Source organism: Myotis yumanensis, unplaced genomic scaffold, assembly GCF_028538775.1.
Source record: "Myotis yumanensis isolate MYYU_CA2020_CCGP unplaced genomic scaffold, mMyoYum1.0.hap1 SCAF_3, whole genome shotgun sequence".
Lineage (NCBI taxonomy): Eukaryota > Metazoa > Chordata > Mammalia > Chiroptera > Vespertilionidae > Myotis > Myotis yumanensis.
In genome coordinates, this window is record NW_027223754.1 from 191156547 (window position 1) to 191173834 (window position 17288).

Consider the following 17288-nt stretch of genomic DNA (forward strand, 5'->3'; position numbering starts at 1 on the left):
TTGAAAGGCTGACTTGCCAACCAGACACTTAGCACATTAGGCTTTTATTATATAGGATGGGTACACATATAAATCGATTCCAGACTTTCTACATTGACTATTTTCTAATATATAAAAATAGTAGCACCTAATTTATAATAGAATGCAATTTTTACTTTTATTACCTGATTGGCTATATTTCTCTGATCTATAAATTAAAAAGGCCAGGCATGTTCCTTAAATATGCTATAATGATATTATTTCTGTACCTCTATTTAAGTAAGTAGTATTTAATATTTTTCTGCATTAATGTAATCACACATGTAATTTGTTTTTCTCTCTAATCTAGAATAACAATAGTTGACAATTTACTGTGCAGTTTACAATTCAAGTTTTAAAGGTTACACAGAAAACTGTTTAGCTCCAAACGCATACATCTGCATGCAGAGGATTGTGTGAAATGTTTGTTATTTATACAATATAAAGGATTTCAAAATAAAAACGCTATTCTCTGACTTTCTTCATGAAGAAAACTTCCAGAAGAAAATGCCACCAATATTTATTAAATATTTTTTCATCTGACATGTCAAAAGCTTATACTTGCAGCAAATAAAAACTAACAATTAAATATTTATCTTCTGTAACAATGTTTCATTTATTTTTTAATTATTGAGTGATGAACAAATTCATTTTTAAGTTTAATAAACTGTTGATAATACCTATGGAAGAAGTAAATTTTAAACTATGATTTTATTAAATATTCACAAATATTAAGCTAATAAGGCTTTTTAAACTTTCAAACACAATACATTTGAAAATTAAATACACTAAAGCTGGATGAAGGGTATATGTGGCTTTATTAAATTTTCTAATTTTGAAGTATTTCTTAAAGTTAAAAATAATCCTTGAAAAGTTTCAATGTTTCCACCTCTTTCTCCTTTTGTTAATTAAATTTATTGGGGTGACATAGAGCAATACAAGTATATAGGTTTCAAGTGTACAATTCTATGATACATCATCGATACATTGTATTATGTGTCCACCACCCAAAGTCAAATCTTCTTCCATCACATATTTGACCCCCTTTGCCGTTTACTACCCTCCACCCCCCTTCCTTCTGGTAGCCACCATACTGTTGTCTACATCTATGTGATTTTGTTTGTTTTTCAGGTTTGTTCATTTGTTGCTTTTGGTTTTATATCCCGCATTTGAGTGATTTAATCTCCATATGTTGTCTTCTTACATATACAATAACTAGGGTCTTTACAATTACCATCAAATAACTGACCATTTTTCATATATTTGCAATGATTAGAGGCAATGTCAGGTTTTGTTAACTGGAGCCTAGAAGAGAAAAGAATTTCTATTTTTACTAAAATTTATTTCATAGATAAAATCTATTCTTAAAGGTTACTATGCATTAATTGAAATATAAAGGAACATACATTTCTTTGGCAGATTTATGAATGTGTAAGTAATAAATAATATTTGTTCCATTCAACTCTTAAGGAAGGAAAATGGCAGAGTAAGGAACTCCAAAACACTTGTCCATTAATGCAATGATAAAGCTGACTATAACTGACTCAAAATTTTCAGAGATCTGGAATCTAATAAAAAAAAGTGCCAACAAGCAAGTGCTTGCTTAATGAAGAAAAAAGCTTCTATCTTTGGTGAGAGAGCATTTGTTTCATTCAAAGTAAATGAACCCAGATCAGTGTGCTCAGTTGGTTAGAGTGTTGTCCCTGACACCAAACTGTGCAGGTTTCACTCCTGGTCAAAGGCAGCTGATCGATATATGTCCTTTCTCTCTCTCTCTCTCTCTCTCTCTCTCTCTCTCTCTCTCTCTCCCTCTCCTCAATGAGGATTTAAAAAACAAGTAAATGAAAGAGGGATGCTAAAATTGTTTTTAGTCCTGATTATTATCCCCATGAGCGTGACAAAATAGAATCTTTTATATTTATCTTAATAACATGGTAGGGTGACTAGAGTACCTCTTAACATTAGCATTTTAATAAGAAAATTGGTGCTATAAGAGCAGTTTTCAAATTTTGTGTCAGGACTCATTTCAACTATTAAAAATCATTCCAGAGACCAAAAGAAATTTTGTTATTTGAGATATATCTATCCAAATTTGTCATATTAAGAATTAATTCTGTTATAGTAAAAAAGATTCACTCACATGTAACAATACTAAATACATATACATTTTGTGTTAATATAAAAATTATTATATTCCCTCCCAAAATAGTGCCAACATTGTCATCTATACTAATAAAAGGGTAATATGCTAATTAGACCGGGAAACCTTGAGAGACCTTCCAGACAAAACCATGGTGGCAGGGCTGAGGCAAAGGAGGTCAGGCCAGCAGGGGAGGGCAGTTGGGGGCCATGAGGTCAGCAGGCGAGTACAGTTGAGGACAATCAGCCTGGCAGGGAAGGAAGTCGGGGACGAACAGGCTGGCAGGTGGGACATTTGGGGGTGATTAGGCCTGTGGTGGAGGGAAGCTGGGGTGACCAGGTCAGCGGGGGGGGCAGTAGGGGGTGAGCAGGCCAACAGGGGGGCAATGGGAAGCAAGAAGGCCAGTGGGGAGGCAGTTGGGTGCAATTAGGCCAGCGGGGGGGGGGGGGGGGGGGGGAGCGCATTTGGGAGCAATCAGGCAAGCAGGGGAGAAGTTGGGGGTGAGCTGGCTGGCCGGGGGCCGAGTTGTGGTCAAGCAGGCCAGTGGGGAAGGGCAGTTGGGGACAATCAGGCCAGCAATAGGGGGACAGTGGGGGGCCAGGAAACTGGCAGGGAAGGGCAGTTGGGGACCATGAGACTGTTTGGAGAGGGCATTTGGGGCCATTAGGCTGGCAAGGGGGGCAGTTGGGGTGAGCAGGCAAGCAGGGGGGCAGTTGGGGGCAAGCAGGCCGGCAGGGGGCAGTTGGGGGCAAGCAGGCCAGCAGTGGGGGGGGGGGGGAGAAGTTTGGGTCAATCAGGCCGGCGGGGAGGGCAGTTGTGGGTGAGCATGTCGGCAGTTGGGGGCACTTGGGGGTGATCAGGCTACGAGGGGGGGTAGTTTGGGGCGAGCAGGCTGGCAGGGGGGCCCCATTGGCAACGAGCAGGCCAGCAGGGGGGCCCAGCAGGGAGGGCAGTTGGGGGTGCTCAGACTGGCAGCGGGGGAAGTTGGGGGTGAGAAGGCCAGTGGGGAGGGCAGTTGGAGGCAAGCAGGTTGGTAGGCAGAGTGGTTAGAGGCAATCAGGCTGGCAGGAAGGTGAGCAGTTGGGAGCCAGCAGTCCTGGATTGTGAGAGAGATGTCTGACTGCCAGTTTAGGCCCAATCCCACTAAACCAGCAGTTGGACATCTCCCGAGGGGTCCCAGATTGGAGAGGGTGCAGGCCGGGCTGAGGGATACCCCCACCCATGCATTAATTTCATGTACCAGGCCACTAGTATTTTTATATTTTACAAATCTTCAATTGTCTAGCATAATTGACAAGTGAATTTTTATATTTGTTCAGTGTTTAATCTTCTTTGATATATTATGTTATAATGTTTCTCATGAAAAAATGAAACTGAATGAGAAAATCACATTTCAATATTATTTTGAACATAGTTTTTCCTTCATAGTCTTCTCATAAGTGTCTTTGTACATTATGTAGTAAATTATTATGGTCCAGAGAAATAAAAATTAAGTCAATACCTAGAAAATCAGCTGGTTTCTATTGGGGTGTAAATCATTAGCCACCATACTAACCATCATTGTTATGCATTTCTAAAGGTCAAATATATTAAGAGTTCTATGTGAGTTGGAGTAATCAGTAAGGTTTAATAGAAAACTTCACATCATGGAATTTAACATCTAATTATATGCACACTAGATAATTAATTAATATTGGTATTCTGGGACTGGTGTTTTAAAACAGCCAGAATAGCACAGCTGGTGTGGCTTGGTGGTTGAGGTAAAGGTTCGGTTCCCGGTCAGGGCACATACCAGATTGCTGGCTCAATCTCCAGTGTGGGGTGAGCAGGAGGCAGCCAATCAAGGAGTCTCTCTCATCATTGATGTTTCTCTCTGTCCCTCTCCCTTCCTCTCTGAAAACAATAGAAATATATTTAAAAATAGACTCATAGGAAGATACTTACTTGTCCAAGGTAACAGCTGAGCCATCTTGCCAAGCCCATTTCTGTTCACTGCTGTTGTAATATAAACTGATCCAAAACTTTTCTTTCCCAATATGACATTGCTTCATTGAAAAATTTAGTACAAAATCCTGGAAAGAATGAGAACAGGAAATAAATAAATCTGATATCTTTGATTGGTTGTCAATATATATAGAAATTAAAACTTTCATTTACATTATTAAACATTTTTATTTTTTATCTGAAACAATAACTATAGTAAAAAATGCTCTTGGGATTTTTTGACAACTCACTAATAACCAATAATTTATTCATTCATCAAACAACTATTATGGAGTCCTCATAGTACTGTGAACATTGTGCTGCATATTGAGAATTAAAAGGCAGTAAATAGACTTGATACTTGTGAATTTAAGAAAGATACAAACCAATTAAGTAAGCCATTACTACAAAAGGAAAAGTACCGGATAAAACGAGAGTACTTAACAGAAACTCCTTTAGGACCAGGTGATCAAAATAAATTTTTAATACAATAGATATTTTAGGATAAACCATAAAAGTAAATAGGCACCTATTAGGGTGAGGTTACAAAGGGTTGAGAAGAGGACAGTAAAATTGTGAGAAGGTTGAATTAAACTTTAATAAGTACATAAGTGCAGTATCTACTAGTATATATGTAAAAAGCCAGTGAACAGAACATCATAACAACCTGAAAGATCGGTCGCTATGAGGCCCACTGTGGCCAGTGAACTGGCCTGATCAGTGGGTGGGCCAGCTGGCCAACTTCCAGCGGCCCCTCTGCCCAGCCAGCAGCCCTTGATGCCTCTTGCAACCCAATAGGCAGTGGGGCTGGCCAACCCACCACCCACAGCCTGTCCCAAAGCTGCCCCCACCCATGATAAGCCCCAACCACTCCAATCAGCCCAAGGCCCCTCCTTTCAGCCAGCTCCACCCCTGAATGCTCTCCCACCCCAATTGGGGGTGAGGCTGGCCATCAAGCCTCCCACGGCCCCTCCCCCAGCTGCTGACCCCCAATCGGCCCCCTCACCCTGTTCTGGGGCAGGGCCCACTGGCTAATCACCTGAGGCCCCTCCCCACAGCCAGCCCAGCCCTGATTGGGCCCTGATCAGGGTGTGCCCGGCCAACCTCCCGCCGTCTCCTCCTCCCAACAGGCTTGACCAGCCCCAATTCACCAACTGGTGCTGGGCCAGCCAGACCCCACCCATGCACAAATTGGTGCCCTGGACCTCTAGTGTTAAAATAAGTGGGTAAGGAAGGGGAAGTGATAAAAAGTTATTGGTATCTAAGAGGCTGTAGAGATAGGAAAGGGTTCAGAGGTGAATAAAACTTGCACGAATATATGGCTTAGGGCAGTGGTTCTCAACCTTCTGGCCCTTAAAATACAGTTCCTCATGTTGTGACCCAACCATAAAATTATTTTCTTTGCTACTTCATAACTGTAATGTTGTTACTGTTATGAATCGTAATGTAAATATCTCTTATGGAGGATGGTTTTAGGAGACCCTTGTGAAAGGGTCATTCGACTGCCAAAGGGGTTGCGACCCCCAGGTTGAGAACCGCTGGCTTAGGGGCTTTAAACTAGGTCCTGAGAAAGAGTTTCAAGAAAAGAGAACAGCATAATCTGGTGTGTATCATGTGCACTTCCCTGTGCTGAAACGGGGATATCAGAACAGACAGAGCCTAAAGCCCAAGAAACACCTCCTGGAGAAACTTAATAAAAGTTGAGAAAAGTATACTTGTTTTTACCATTTCTTTTTCAGTATTTAGTTTCAGAAAACTTGAAGACCGAGTAGTACAATGAAATTCACAATTTATCCAAGGATTTGGTTGTGGAGAAAAAGAGTAGCAGTTTTCCCCATGTTGGTGCCAGTTGTCCTCACAAGGGTGACATTTCCAACCTAAAGAACAATTACAGTCAGTCTAAATGCCTCCTGTTAGTACATTTATATGTAGAAATATGGGAGTTTAAGTTGTGAAAAATAAGTTAGGAAGCAATACATAAATTATATGACCAATTATATTCACCCATTTAAAACTGCTGCTCTGTTAACTAATGTGCATAATGCTGATATGATTTATGCCACAATAATTTAATAGGACAATTATTACTATTAAGCACTATTGACAACTTCCAAATTTAAGTGGATTTTTAGCAAATATGTTTCCGGGTATCTAACACTACATGATATGTGTGTAATATATTTAAATACTTAATCATTATATATGCATATAAATAAACAGAGATATTTTTATTTTCTAACTCAGGAAAGGTGACCTAGTTCCTAATTACCTTTAACTTTTGTCAGTAGTGGGGGAATACTTGAATTTCCTGAAATCAATTCCATCTGGTCTGTTTCCTGACTGGAGGTGAGATTTCCTGACCATCGCTCTGTTTCTGAAGACAAAATGACAAATATCAGTGTGGTTTGTCATACGTGCCTGAAGCTAAATGTGCTATTTCATAAGCACGTTATTTGTTATGTGACTACAAATAGTAAAATTTCACTAACAAAGATATCTAAAAGACAATATATTGAAGGGGATACACAGACAAATCTAATAAAAATAATACAAGTCTGATGGGAAAATTAGCATAATATCGGTGAGATCACAGATTATGGAGAAATTGATTCTGATAATAAAACCTGTGTGAGATTTCTCAGAAAAAGTAGTCCTGGTGTAAGTTTAAGAGAAATAGGTTAACAAGCAGCAAAAAAAAGAGGAGTTGCTATTTCAGGTGAAAGGAATCATATGAATGAAAGGACAAAGTCATGAAAGTTCAAGGTAAAGACATAGTAATTTGATGTAGTTCTTAAAATCACCTCTAGTACAGAGACAATAAGAACAAAAAACAAAATGTTGCTGAGAATATTACTTTAGAAAATAAAAGACCATAACGAGATTCCTTTCCATGAGCAGTGAGCAAGCTGACTTCTTTTCTATCATAGACACTTACTGTTTGTAGTTAAGATTCCAACAGACACAAGGAGAACCAAGCAGATGATCCCCAGAACCGCTGAAAGTAACTTCCATGAATTCTGCGGGGCAGAATAGCCTTTAGAAAGAGATCAGTAAATTGGTTCAACATTGGCTTCTATATGCTTATTCACAGTTCTTTAATTTTTTCTCAGTTATAGTTTACATTGAGTATGATTTTGTATTAATTTCAGGTGTACAGCATTGTGGTTAGACAATCATATACTCTACAAAGTGCTCCCCCCTCAATAATTCCAGTACCTACCTGGCACCATACATATTTGTTACAATATTATTGACTATATTTCCTATGCTGGAATAAATGTCCTCTGGTTTGAAAAAAAAAGGGAAAGAAATCCAACCACTAAGTGTTTCACTCAGAAGCATACCGCCATCATTTTTCTTGACTGTGTCTATTTTATCTAGTTAAAGCCATTTTTACTGCTTACCAGGCCATGACATTTCTAATAAATGTTTTTAAGTTAACTGCAAAATATTCACTCTCATGTATGAATCATAATTTTTTACTATTTTTCTCCTTTCGGACATTGAGGTAATTTCTATAGGTACAATTCAGTCCCTGTCACAATGGAATTTTTTACAGAAGTAGAACAAGCAATCCTAGAATTAGTATAAAGCCACAAAAGACCCCAAATAGGCAAGGCGATCTTTTTTTTTTTTTAATATGTTTTCATTGATTTTAGAAAGAGAGGCAGGGAGAAGGAGAGAGAGAGAGAGAAACATCGACGTGAGAGAGAAAGATCAATCATTCTACCAGAGATTGAAACCACAACCTGGGTATGTGCTCTGACTGGGCATCAAATTGGCCACTGTTCAGTGCATGAGACAAAACTCAACCAATTGAGCCACAACATCCAGGGCTAGGAAATGCTTTTGAGAAAAAGCAAAAAAAAAAAAAAAAGACAAAAAGTTGGAGGCATCATTCTTCCTGATTTCAAACTATAATACAAAGCTATAGTAATCAAAACAATATGGCACTAGCATTAAAAAAGATACATAGACCAGTGGAACAGAATAGAGCTCCCCAAAATAAACCCATCTGCTTATGGTCATTTAATATATGATGAAGAAACCAAAGATATGCAATGAGGAGTAGTCTTTTCAATAAATGGTGCTAGGAAAACTAGACAGCAACATGTGAAAGAATGAAACTGAAGCACTATCTTATACCATATACTACAGCTACTACCAGCTACTACACAGCCAAGGAAACCACCAAAAAATTGAAAAGGGAACCAACTATTGTGGGAGGAAATATTTGCAAAGTATATATCAGATAAAATATATAAAGAATTCATACAACTCAAGAGCAAAACAAATATGATTAAAAATTGGGCAGAAAATAGACATACGAAAAAATGCTCAATGTCACTTATCATCAAAGAGATGTAAATTAAAAACACGAGCTATCACCTACCACCTGTCAGAATGGCTATCATCAATAAATCAACAAACAAGTGCTGGGAGAATGTGGAGAAAAGGGAACCCTCATGCATTGTTGGTGGGAATGCAGACTGGTGCAGCCACTGTAGAAAACAGTATGGAGTTTTCTAAAAAAAATTAAAAATGGAACTGCCGAAACCGGTTTGGCTCAGTGGATAGAGCGTCGGCCTGTGGACTGAAAGGTCCCAGGTTCGATTCCGGTCAAGGGCATGTACCTGGGTTGCGGGCACATCCCCAGTGGGGGGTGTGCAGGAGGCGGCTGATCGATGTTTCTCTCTCATCGATGTTTCTAACTCTCTATCTCTCTCCCTTCCTCTCTGTAAAAATCAATAAAATATATTTTTAAAAAAATTAAAAATGGGACTGTCTTATGACCAGCAATTTCACTTCTAGGAATATATCCCAAGAAACACAAAACACTGGTTCAAAAGAATATATGCACCCCTATGTTTATTGCAGCATTTATTTACAATAGCCAAGATCTAGAAACAGCAGAGTGGATGAAAAAGCTGTGGTACATTAACGCAATGGAATATTCTTTGGCCATAAAAAGGAAATCTGGAGAGCATTATGCTAAGTGAAATAAGCTAGTCAATGAAAGAAAAATACATGATCTCACTCACTTATGAATAATAAGGACCATTATAAACTGATGAACAAAAACAGATACAGAGGCAGAGCAGCCTCAAACAGGCTGTCAAACTACAGCCGGAAGTCTGGGGAGGGTTGGGGGTGGAAGGGGGCTGTAAGAGATCAACCGAAGGACTTTTACGCATGCATATAAGCATAACCAATGGACATAAGACACTTGGGGGGTAGGAGAGGCTGGGGGATTGTCGGGGGGGAAAGGAGACATATGTAATACTCTGTGTAATACTTTAAGCAATAAAAAAAAGAATTTAAAAAAAAGGAAATCTTACCTTTTATGACACACGGGTGGTCCTGGAGAGTACAGTGGGGCCTTGACTTACGAGTTTAATTTGTTCCGTGACGGAGCTCATAACGCAAGTTACTTGTATGTCAAATCAATTTTCACCATTACAATGAATTGAAATGCCATTAATCTGTTCCAGACACCCAAAAAACACTGCAATTGTTTTGTTAAATGTTTTTAAATAAGAAAAATGTATTTAAAAATAACGAATATTGTATAAAAACACAACACTGAACAATAGAATGTAGTGCAATAAACTTGTTTTATTAAGTTTAATGTACAGCATTTACCTTGGAGATCAAATCACTTAAAGATGCTGATGGAGTTGGAGGAGAAAGGCTGAACTGAATAACTGAATCTTATTTGCTGGTTTTTGCCCTTTTCGCCACGCTTTCATCACTTTCATCTACAGGAGTTTTTGAGAAAAACCTGTCCAATGAGATGTGTTTCATCCTCCCTTTCAGAATATTTCTGAAATGAGTTAGGCAAGTGTCATTAAATAGCTCCATCGCACGCCCAGTTGCAATTTTTTCTGGGTGTTTCTTTTGAATAAAGTCTGAAAGTTTCTCCCACATTCCCAACATTTCCTTTATCTCACTTATAGAGATAACCTCCTCCTCCTCCTTTGTGTCATCTATTTCCTGCAAAACCTTCGTGTGCTGCTGCGTCTGTAGCTCCTTTAGCTCCTGCGTCGTCAGTTCCTCCTAGTGCTCCTCGATGAGCTCGTTGATGTCACCTTCCTTTATATCCGAGCTCGCTGCCTCACCATGTCTGACAACGGAGTGAATGCCGGTCCTCTTTTTAAAATTTTCGAACCAGCCCCGACTGGCTTTAAATGGCTCGCCCGACGCCTCGTCCATTGAAGTGCCTGGGGTCTGCTGCAGCAAATCAGCGTAAATAGCTCGCGCCTTCTCACAGATTATAGCCTTCGTCACGGTATCTCCTGTGAGCTGCTTCTCCGTTAACCACACCATTAGCAGCTTCTCCATATTTTCATGGATAGATGTCCGCTGTTTAGAAATTATTTTAACGCCCTTGGCTGGAGTTGTAGCCTGTATCGACTCCTTCTGCTTCAGTATGGTGCAGATCGTAGAAGTGCTACGCTCGTACTGCTTCGCCAAGTCGATTACATGCACACCTTGGTCATGTTTTTCGATAATTTCTTTCTTTAATTCAATGCACATCATCCGCTTCTTCTTCTCAGCACTGTCCTTCACACTTACTTTCTTCAGATCCATGGTTGACAAAACGAAGTTTTGCAAAGTAACTGAAAGCACAAATGCGAGCACAACACTGATGCTTCAACTAAGAGCTAACTGCTTAAAGTGAACGAGTGAGACAGGTGATGCCAGGCTGATGTTGTAGCGTTCACTGTGACGTTCGCTGCACCAACTAGCGGTGGGGTATCTGAAGCTGGCTCGTAACCCGAATTTTAGCTCGCAACTCAAAGCAAAAAATCAGCCGAGAGATGACTCATATCTCGAAAAACTCATTAGTCGGGACACTCCTAGTCAACGCCCCACTGTATTATGCTAAGTGAAATAGCATAGCCAGTCAGAAAAAGACAAATACCATATGAACTCACTTCTATGTGTGGAATAAAAATAAAAATAAAAATCCTGAGCTTGCAAAGTAGGGGATAAAGGAAGTGGGTAAAATGGATGAACATGTACAAACTCCAGTTATAAATCATGAGGATGTAATGTACAGCATGGTGACTCTATTGCATACTTGAAAGGTGTTGAGGGAGCAAATCTTAAAAGTTCTCATCACATACCCCAAAATTTTGTAACTACAGTGATGGATGGTAACTAGGCAGTGGTTCTCAACCTTCTGGCCCTTTAAATACAGTTCCTCATGTTGTGACCCAACCACAAAATTATTTTCGTTGCTACTTCATAACTGTAATGTTACTACTGTTATGAATCATAATGTAAATATCTGATATGCAGGGTCTCAGGTGACCCATGTGAAAGGGTCGTTCGACCGCCAAAGGGGTCACGACCCACAGGTTGAGAACAACTGAACTAGAGTTATTGTGGTGATCATTTTGCAATATACACAACATCAAATCACTATGTTGTACATGAAACTAATTATATGTCCTTTATCTATACTAATAAAAGCCTATGTGGTCGTCATGCCTTCTTGCCATGATGCTCTCACTCTGAAATGAGCGATCACCAGGAGACTGCGTGAGCAGCAGGTGTGCACTGTTGATTAGGGCTGCGTGCGCACAAGGGTGGAGGGAGGCTTGATGCTGTGTGCGCGACACAGAGGCAGGTCCCATGGCTCCCTGCAGTGCGGCCAGGAGTCTCGCAGCTCCGTGCAGCGAGCCCTGGGGATCCCGCAGCTCTGCATGGCGCAGAGGTGGGACCCCCAGCTCCAGCCTACCTCTTTGAGGCAATCCATTAAGGAGCCCCAGATGGGTGGGCAGAGCATGCCTCTTTGGGGTGATCAATGGTGGGGCTCCTGCACTGGAAGAGGGCACAGGCCGGGCTGAGGGACTACTCCCCGCCCCCCCCCCACCCCAGAGTACACAAATTTCATGCACCAGGCCTCTAGTATCTCAATAAAAAAGTAAAAACAACAAAAAATTGTGCGCATATTAATTGCAGCCATCAATTCCATCACAGAACAAGTAGCAAGCAGGAATGTGAGACCATAGTCATCCTCAACCTTAATATACTTGAGACCTTGATAGGTTTTCAATCTCACACATCTTGAGAAAAAAGCATACTCCAGTTGTGGGGTGTTTTTTTTTAATGTATCTTTATTATTATTTATTTTTATTTTTTTTAAAATATACATTTTATTGATTTTTTACAGAGAGGAAGGGAGAGAGATAGAGAATTAGAAACATTGATGAGAGAGAAACATCCATCAGCTGCCTCCTGCACACCTCCTACTGGGGATGTGCCCGCAACCCAGGTACATGCCCTTGACCAGAATCGAACCTGGGACCTTTCAGTCCGCAGGCCGACGCTCTATCCACTGAGCCAAACCGGTTTCGGCTATTTTTATTATTTTTAGAGGGGAAGGGAGAGGAAGAGAGATTTAGAAACACCGACGATGAGAGAAAATCAGTGATTGGCTGCCACCTGCACACCCACTACTGGGAATCGAGCCTGCAAACTGGGCATCTGCCCGTGTCCAGAATCGAACCAGGCCAATGCTCTGTCCATGAGCCAAATCAGCTAAGGCCATACTCCAGTTTTTACATGTGGTACTTAAAGCTTATAAAACATGAAAGCAGTATATAGAGATTAAAAGTTTAAATAATTCATTTTAATAAGTTTATCTGCACTAAGCATAAAATTATTCAGACATTTAGTTATTTACACCAGTGAAAATCTAAAGAATTAGGTATCCAAAAGGGTGATTGCATCAAAAGTTTAAATATGCATCATTGTACTATTTATATAAGTTAAAATATGGAAACAAACAACATTCTGTTGACACTATTGCCCCTAACTCATGTCACACATGGCTAATAAAGAATGAAAATAAAATGTAGTGATAAAATAGAAACATACTAATGGTAAAATATAGAGTGAAAAATATATTTTATGCTCAGCAGAGGTTGTCCAGTGGTTGAGCATCAACCTATGAACCAGGAGGTCAGGGGTTTAATACCCAGTCAGGGCACATGCCCAGGTTACAGGCTCAATCCCCAGTGTGGAGCAATCAGGAGGCAGCCGATCAATGATTCTCTCTCACCATTGATGCTTCTATCACTCTGCCTGTCCTCTCTGAATCCAATAAAAATATTGGATTCCTCTCTGAAATCAATAAAAATATTTTAAATATATTTTGTGTATTTGATAATGGCAGGTGTAATTTTTCTTTATTGTTCAATTACAATTGACATTCAGTATTATTTAGAGTAGTTTCAGGTTTACAGCATGGTTGTTAGACAATCACATACTTTACAAAGTGGTCCCACTGATATTTCAAGTACCTGACACCATACATAGTTATTACAATATTATTGGCTATATTCTCTATAATGTACTTTGCAACCCTGTGAGTATTTTGTAACTACCGATTTGTACTTCTCAATCTCTTCTCCTTTGTCATCCAGTCCCCCAGCTTCCTTCCCCTCTGTCAACCATCAGTATGTTTTTTGTATCTATGAGTCTATTTCTATTTTGTTTGTTCATTTATTTTGTTCTTTAGATTCCACATGTAAGTGAAATCATATGGTATTTGTCTTTCTCTGGAAGGTAGAATTTTTAGAATTAAGTAACCGCAAATTCATAGAAGGTATGAATCAATGATTAATTTTCTTTATTTCTTAAATATTTTGTATTGTGAATGTTTATCTTGACAAGATTAAATGTGGTAAATTAAATAACCTTGTACAAAATGTTTTTGTTCATTTGAAATGCATTTCTTTAATCCAGAGCTAAGGTCCTGTTGGACAGTGTATCATATATTGGCCATAATCCACAGTCAAAGATTGGGGAAGTTATAGTTTCATTTGTGTGCAAATTTTTGCATTTGTCATGTCCAATTTCAGACATATATCAGACATTGTTTTTAACTATCTAGTAAAACAATAAAATAAAAGTGAGAAAGCTACACACCTCGATGTTCAGAACTCACAATCCTTTTGTTTTCAGAGTAGTCAGGTGCCCTCATCTGCTCCTGAGATGAAGAATGAACTCGCACCTCAGAGTAAGTCACGGCTTCTTCTCCCATTTCTGAAAATCATGAACATATGGAAGATAACATGAAAGCTTTCTTATGACTTCGTTGGCCATAGAAATTCCATAACTAAAATACATGGTTCATAAAGATGTTATCTGGATTACAGTTAAACCTAATAAATAATTTGGAGTTTCTTTTAATGCAGATAATATTTTTAAGAATAGATGATCATTAAAGTGCACAAAAGATTTAGAACAAATTGTTAGGGCATAGTATCTTTTATTACATTCAACGTAAATATTTTTCTTAAATTACAAATTACCAACTTACAAATTGATGACATATGTTAAATTAATTCTTGTCATTACTTAATAGATAAAATATTTTTTAAAGCCAGGCTATAGATAATCTCCCAATTTCACTTACGGATCATCATACTTCTGGATAAACTTCTCTCTTTTTAGTACAGATTTGTTTGCCTGTATTCCTCCATTATCATCAGGTAATTATTTAAAATATGACTTAAATTCTACCTCTGTGGAGAAAACTTTTCAGATCTTTCAGTAAGAATTTATCACGTCTTCCTATGAACTCTCGTTTATAACACTTTTCTTTAAACCCATTATCATCTTTTGTTTTGTTTTATGCTGCTATTTCCTCACTAGGACACACTATGGTTGTGAAGTCACGTCTTAATAATTTTGTTATTAATGCCATTATTTGTTAGGTTCATTTATGCACTTTATAATTCCAACAACTTGACTTTGATGCCAAACTGAATATTTTATACATCAAATACATTCAATCTAAAAAAAGAATCTTAAAATTTTAAAGGAAGCTTTGCATATGTTTCAGTACCTAAATAGTCTATGGCTATTCCATGTACTATTGAATGTACAAATCTAACAGTAAGTTTTCTGAACTTCTTTCCAGTAGAATTTTGTGTTTCCTTATATTCTTTAAATATCTTTCCATATAAAATTAAGAATTTCCTTTCAAGTATTTCTAATGATCTTATTTCCAATGGTTATCGTAATCAAGAAAATATATTCGTCTGTTCTAGTCTGCCTTCCTACCATCTGTTTCTTTATCAATCTAATCTATAGATCTTTCCTCTATCTGAATATGTACCTTCTTATTGATATATATCACTCTCCATGTTCTATTAAAATTATTTTGATCAAATTTTATTTAATAATTTTTAGAATAAGATTTATTAAGTAAAATACATTAATATTATGAAAAGTACCTGCTTTTTAGAGGAAGATGCGAGGATCTTTGCAGAATGCGTATTTTCCTGGGAAGAAGGCGATTATAATTCTTGAGAAGAAGTCTGAATATAAGAATTCTTGATGACTCTTGGTATAAAATCCAACCCAGAATATAAAGAGAAGACAATAAATACATAGTATAATGTCTTTTTTTTGTCCTATACACAAAATAATAGGTGAGAACGGAGTCTGAAAATAAGTGTTCTCACGATGCAACCACACAGGAAGCCCTTCTATCTAAAAACATCACCAGATTCGGGGCCTTGTATCAGTCTGAACTTTAGTAGCATCAAAATACCTGGTATGTTTTCAGTAATGGTCAATATGGTTCACTCAATTCTTGGATTTTAAGACTTAAAAAAAAAAAAACAGATTTTTTAAATTAGGTAAGTAATTCACTTTCGCCAATACCCCCTTTTAAAGTTTTCTGCCATGTATCTTATCAACTGTTTGGCTACAATAGTACATCAAAATGTTGCTAATGGATGTGCATAATTTATCACAGTATATATTTCCTTTGATTTATAGCATCATGTGTCATTTAAATTTTCAATGCAAATAAAAGTCTCTGTCTTACCTACAAGCTGAGCATGGAAAGGTGACTAGGTGTTAACTAGAGATTGGAGTAATGGGGAAAGCTTGGTAAGCAAAGGAAATAGCATTTGCACATTTCCTAAGCCAGAATGAACATATGGGTAAAGTTCTGGCATACAGACAAAGTTGTGAAACCATCACATGTGAAATAAATTTATCTGTCTCCCAAACACAGGATGTGGCAAAAACAGGCTTTCAGTTGTGAGTATGCAAAACACAGAGCTTATTCTTTATGCATGCATATGAGCATAAGCAATGGATGTGGACAACAGCGGGTGAGGGTGAGGGCAGGATTGGGAGGATGAGGGGACATTGGAGGACCCATTTGTAATATCTTAATAAAGAAAAAAATAAAAATTAAAAAAATACATTTTAAAATCTTTTGTTCAGTTTTTATTATCCCTTGTGTATTGGTGGAATTATTTTTTGTATTTATTCCTAAATATATTATTGTATTTACTATTATACAAATAGGGCTTTCATCCATTGTCTTCTAATTGGTTTTATTTTTGTAAAATAATGCTAAGTTTAGTATATTAATTTCACAACCTGTTAATTTGCTAAGTGACGTATTATTTGAGCTGGTTTTATCACTGGTTCTCATATTATTTTCATACATTATCATGCCTTGTGGAAATAAAAAGTTTTTATTCCATTTTTTTTTATTTTTTTTTAAATATATTTTATTGATTTTTTACAGAGAGGAAGGGAGAGAGATAGAGAGTTAGAAACATCGATGAGAGAGAAACATCTATCAGCTGCCTCCTGCACATCTCCTACTGGGGATGTGCCCGCAACCCAGGTACATGCCCTTGACCAGAATCGAACCTGGGACCCCTCAGTCCACAGGCCGACGCTCTATCCACTGAGCCAAACCGGTTTCGGCATATTCCATTTTTATATATATATTTTTTCTAGCCTAGTTACATTGGCGAACATGACCAGAACAATATTAATGAGGAGTGGAGATAATTGGCATCAATGCCATTTTCTTACTCTTTTGCAATATCCCAAGGATTTTTCTGCAAAGTATAACACTGGCTTTAGAATGCACACACACACACACACACACACATTCACCTACAGTATATATATGTACTTTATTCAGTTAAAGTATCCATATATTTTTACTTTTCTTGAGTTTCATATTAATATGTAAATATTAATTGTATATAAATATATAAATAAAGATCAATATATCTATTGAATAATGTTTGTAGACACTTCAGGTGCATTTGAAAAGGAGGTATATTTCCTATTATCAGTATATACTGGT

At 38.0% G+C, this 17288-nt stretch overlaps 1 protein-coding gene across 1 annotated transcript; it reads right to left on the reverse strand.

The window, feature by feature from the left end:
* Positions 1 to 825: 825 nt before the first annotated feature.
* LOC139005672 (natural killer cells antigen CD94-like) lies at positions 826 to 15512 on the reverse strand. The gene is made up of 7 exons (XM_070407875.1): positions 15397 to 15512; positions 14084 to 14200; positions 7077 to 7175; positions 6411 to 6515; positions 5867 to 6018; positions 4103 to 4230; positions 826 to 1323 (listed from the first exon to the last, which is right to left on the reverse strand). The coding sequence occupies exons 2-7, from the start codon at positions 14196 to 14198 to the stop codon at positions 1197 to 1199; spliced, it is 726 nt and encodes a 241-aa protein (XP_070263976.1). The 5' UTR covers positions 14199 to 14200; positions 15397 to 15512; the 3' UTR covers positions 826 to 1196.
* Positions 15513 to 17288: the final 1776 nt, after the last annotated feature.

Coding starts and splice junctions, on each gene's coding strand:
- LOC139005672 (XM_070407875.1), bottom strand. CDS start 14,198: ATGGGAGAAGAAGCCGTGACTTACTCTGAGGTGCGAGTTCATTCTTCA. Junction 6,516..7,076: donor TGGAATCTTAACTACAAACA/GTAAGTGTCTAT, acceptor TTTTGTCTTCAG/AAACAGAGCGATGGTCAGGA. Junction 4,231..5,866: donor TAAATACTGAAAAAGAAATG/GTAAAAACAAGT, acceptor CATTCTTTCCAG/GATTTTGTACTAAATTTTTC.